Source organism: Zophobas morio, unplaced genomic scaffold, assembly GCF_036711695.1.
Source record: "Zophobas morio isolate AGI-343-1 ecotype UQ-CSIRO unplaced genomic scaffold, CSIRO_AGI_Zmor_V1 ptg000030l, whole genome shotgun sequence".
Classification (NCBI taxonomy): Eukaryota; Metazoa; Arthropoda; class Insecta; order Coleoptera; family Tenebrionidae; genus Zophobas; species Zophobas morio.
The window spans coordinates 18040550-18044488 of record NW_026972135.1 but is presented as its reverse complement, the minus strand read 5'-3'; the positions used below and the strand labels follow the sequence as shown (position 1 = coordinate 18044488).

General features: G+C 34.8%; 1 protein-coding gene across 2 annotated transcripts; it reads right to left on the bottom strand.

The window, feature by feature from the left end:
- Positions 1-377: 377 nt before the first annotated feature.
- Positions 378-2613, bottom strand: LOC135138123 (zinc finger protein 142-like). 2 transcript variants are annotated; one of them, XM_064067998.1, is made up of 3 exons: positions 2550-2613; positions 2332-2480; positions 378-2271 (listed from the first exon to the last, which is right to left on the bottom strand). In XM_064067998.1, exons 2-3 carry the CDS (start codon positions 2473-2475, stop codon positions 868-870), a joined length of 1548 nt encoding a protein of 515 aa, XP_063924068.1. In that variant the 5' UTR covers positions 2476-2480; positions 2550-2613; the 3' UTR covers positions 378-867. The 2 variants fall into 2 exon arrangements, with proteins under 2 accessions (XP_063924068.1, XP_063924066.1); XM_064067996.1 differs by having other exon boundaries at positions 378-2480.
- Between the last annotated feature and the right edge of the window lie 1326 nt (positions 2614-3939).

Below are 3939 nucleotides of genomic sequence, written 5' to 3'. Positions count from 1 at the left end.
AAAGATCAAGAAATCGAAACATCAAAAATTTAAAATTAAAAAGATCGAATAATTGACAAATTAAAAAATCGCAAAACGGAAAATTCGAGAAATCAAAAAAAAATGTAAAATATCGAAAAACTGAAAAATTTAAAATCGAAAAATCTGAAATTTCAAAAATCAAAAATTGAAAAGTGGAGAAATCGTAAAATCGAAAATTAAAAAATATAAAAATTGGAAAATAAAAAATCGAAGAACTGAAACATCGAGAAATCAAAAAATCTAAATTAAAAAAAATTGACATCTCATAAAATTGCAAATTCGCAAAATATAAAAATCAAAAAATTGTGAAAACCAATTGCAAAATTGAAGACTTGAAAAATCGAAAAAGGGTGAGAACGAAATATTGAAAAGTCGTGAATTCGAAAATGGAAAAATCAAAAAATCGAAAAATCCCAAAATTGAAGTTAAAAGGAAGAAATTGGAATATCAAAGTTGGAAAATCCTAATACTGATAAACAGGAAAATCGATAAACCTATTTCTGTATGAAATAGACACCTTACTCGGTTAACTCGTGCGTATTTTCTTACAATCATGTATGTTTCTGAACAAAAAGTTGTCAGGTCCCCGTCGGATTAGTCGCATCTTCGCATTAAAGAAGTCATCTATACTCCAAACTATATTGAACCATGGATATCATACACTTGACTACTGCATGTAAAATTCAGATTACACACATGGCTTTTCAAATTACTTTTGTCCTTAGTTTTGAAAGTACATTTTTCGCACTCCTAAAACTTGATATCATTTTCATCTATGCGTTTAAATTTTACTGCATCTTGGGTCACCTTACATTTTTGTTTGTTCGTTTTGTTTTAATGGACAGTTCATGTATTAATACTTTTCTCATTCGAATGACGGGTTCTCACGTGTCTCTTTAAATTCGAACGATCTCTAGACTTGTATGGACACTGTTGGCATTCGTACCACTTGCGGTCCTTTTCGTCCAAATGACAAGCGATCACGTGTTTGGTTACAGATTCGTAACATTTAGTTTTAAATGGGCACTGTTTGCATTCGTACCATTTCGCGCTCTGGTCGTCCAGATGTTGTGCGTTAATGTGACTTTTCAAAGTTTTTTTTGTTCTGCTCCTGAAAAGACAGTCATTGCACCGGAACCACTCGAACTGGTCTTCGTTCAAATGCCGCGCAATAATGTGTTTCTTTAGAGATGAGCGATACTGGGTTTTGTACTGGCACTTGTCACAGTTGTACCATTTAATGCCGCGTCCGTTCAAATGTCGCACATTCACGTGTTTCCGTAAAAGCGCCGGGTGTTTTGATTTAAATGGACACTCCTCGCACTGGTACCACGTGATATCTTCCCCTGTCAAATGCTGTACATTCACGTGGTTCTGTAAAGTATACCCGTATTTGGTTTTAAATGGACACTCCTTGCAGTGATACCACGTGATATCTTCCCCTCTCAAGTGCCGCACATTCACGTGGTGCTGTAAACTACCCCTATATTTGGTCTTAAATTGACAATCCTTGCACTCATACCACATGATACTTTCCTCATTCGAATGCTGCATCTTCACGTGTCCCTTGAAGATCGAACGCTCTCTAGTCTTGTATGGACAATGTTGGCATTCGTACCACTTGTGGTCCTTCTCGTCCAAATGACAAGTGTTCACATGTCTGGTTATAGATTTGTAACATTTAGTTTTAAATGGGCACTGTTTGCATTCGTACCATTTCGCGTTCTGGTCGTCCAGATGTTGTGTGTTAATGTGACTTTTCAAACTGCTTTTTGATTTGCTCCTGAAGGAACACTCATTGCACTGGTGCCACGTGATTTCGTCTTCTTTCAAATGCCGCACCTTCACGTGCCTCTTTAAGTTCGCAACATATCTAGTCTTGAATGGACAATGTTGGCATTCATACCACTTGGCGTCCTTTTCGTTGATATGACAAAAGTGTCTTCTCAAATATGCCTTGCGTTTAAATCTAAATGAGCACTGTTCACATTCATACCATTTGGCGTCAAATTTGCCCATGTGATGACGCTGAATATGCTGTTTCAAATTTGGTTGTTTTTTAGTTTTATAAGAACATCGCTGACTCTCTCTCATGTGACGTAACCATTTAAGCGAAAAATGCGTCTCGAAGCCGCACTTTCCACAAACGTACTTTTGAATGTTGTGTTGTACAATCAAATCGTCGTCGTTTTCTTGTTTCATTCCATGACGGTCTTTAATATGTTGCTTGAAAACCAATGTTAGTTGGGTCTGGAAATCGCAGTCTTTGCAGTGGTAAGAATCAAGGGGGTTTTCACAGATAAAAGATACCAAGGGAGACTGATGACGGCGAATGTGGTTCATCATCAGAAAAAACGATGTCGTAACGTATGGGCAAATTTCACAATCGTGGACTTTTACCAGAGGGGGCTTCTTGTGCGCCGGGTAAGCGACGGAATATTTCAAAGTCTCCATTTCAACTAGAATGAAATTGATGCGTTATTGTTACGTTAAAAGATTGTTATAAAATCGAATCTTGTATTACGGACCTGTAAATGGAATTTAAAACAATTTAAATTGTTTTCGACATAACCTCAAAATGTTGGTACTTTTTAGCTTTTTACTTTAGTTATTTCAATGTTTCATGTTGGTAGTAAATCCGTGACAGAGATGAAGATTTTGCAACACATTATACACGACTATTGCCTTTTTTACCTGAGATTTTTACTTCCCAAACGTAAGCCAAGGATGTATGTACTTACAAATTACGACTGAAAGTAGTCAACTGATTTTTGATTTTATAGAATACGAAAAAATAGATCTCTCGTTTGCGTGTATGTCTGCCGATAGGTAATAACAGAAATTGCCAAACTGAATGTTGTTAAATTTTGTTAATATGTTAGAAATGTCGTATGAGATGACGTCATGTCCAAATTTTACAATAGTATATGTTAGAGTCCCTAGATATACTGTATACAATCCGTAGGAGTTGTATTACATTACCTACGCAAAGTATGTAATGGACGATCATATTCGTAATATTTCATACATTCCCTAGACGCCCCCGGTATACAGTGTTGGACAGTATCTAGATAACTACTTGTATCTAAATAAAGTATCTAGATACATTTTTGGGTATCTAGTATCTGTATCTTGACAAAATCGAATTTAAACACAAAATATCTGTATCTAGATACAAAATTAATGGCGCAGATACACATACATTTTTTATTTCACTTTTTTTTCAGTAGTTATTAGTTGAGTAGTTGAGTTATACTACTAATAATTTTTGATACTTCATGTTGGTGATTTTGGTCACATAAACAAAAATAGAGGTAAGAGGTCCACTAGTAGTGTTGTGTCACGAAAATTTTCATATTTTAAATACCATCATTTCCTACATTGTAGCCTTCAGTACTTATACATCTTTAAATATAATCCTGAGGGGTAATAAATCTAAGCCATGGTAAGATGGTATTTTAAAAACCATAAACCACAATTCACTATTGACTGCGTTTTACACTTGTTGGGGCAATGCATTTTATCTGTGTACCTGAGCAACCCGCTGGTTGTATTTGTGTTATTAAATAAGAGTAATTTTAATAGTAAAAATATTTGTTTAAGATATGTTATTATTTTTAGAAAATAATAATTGCGTGTTACATAATGATTAATTTTTTCAATTAGCACAAATTAGTTCTGTAATCGACTAATCGAATGTTCAATACATACATTTCTCTCGCATAAATCGCATATTTGTTACTGTTTTATATCTTTATTTTTCAGACAAATGTAGCATCTTTTCCTATTGCCACATGTGTCATTTCTTCATTTTTTCATTGTTGGACCTAACGCAAGGCGGGCTTGGCAGGTCCGTTTTGCCCTAGAATGTGCCGATTATGTTTAAGTGTAAATCTTGGGCAATAAAATTAATATTTT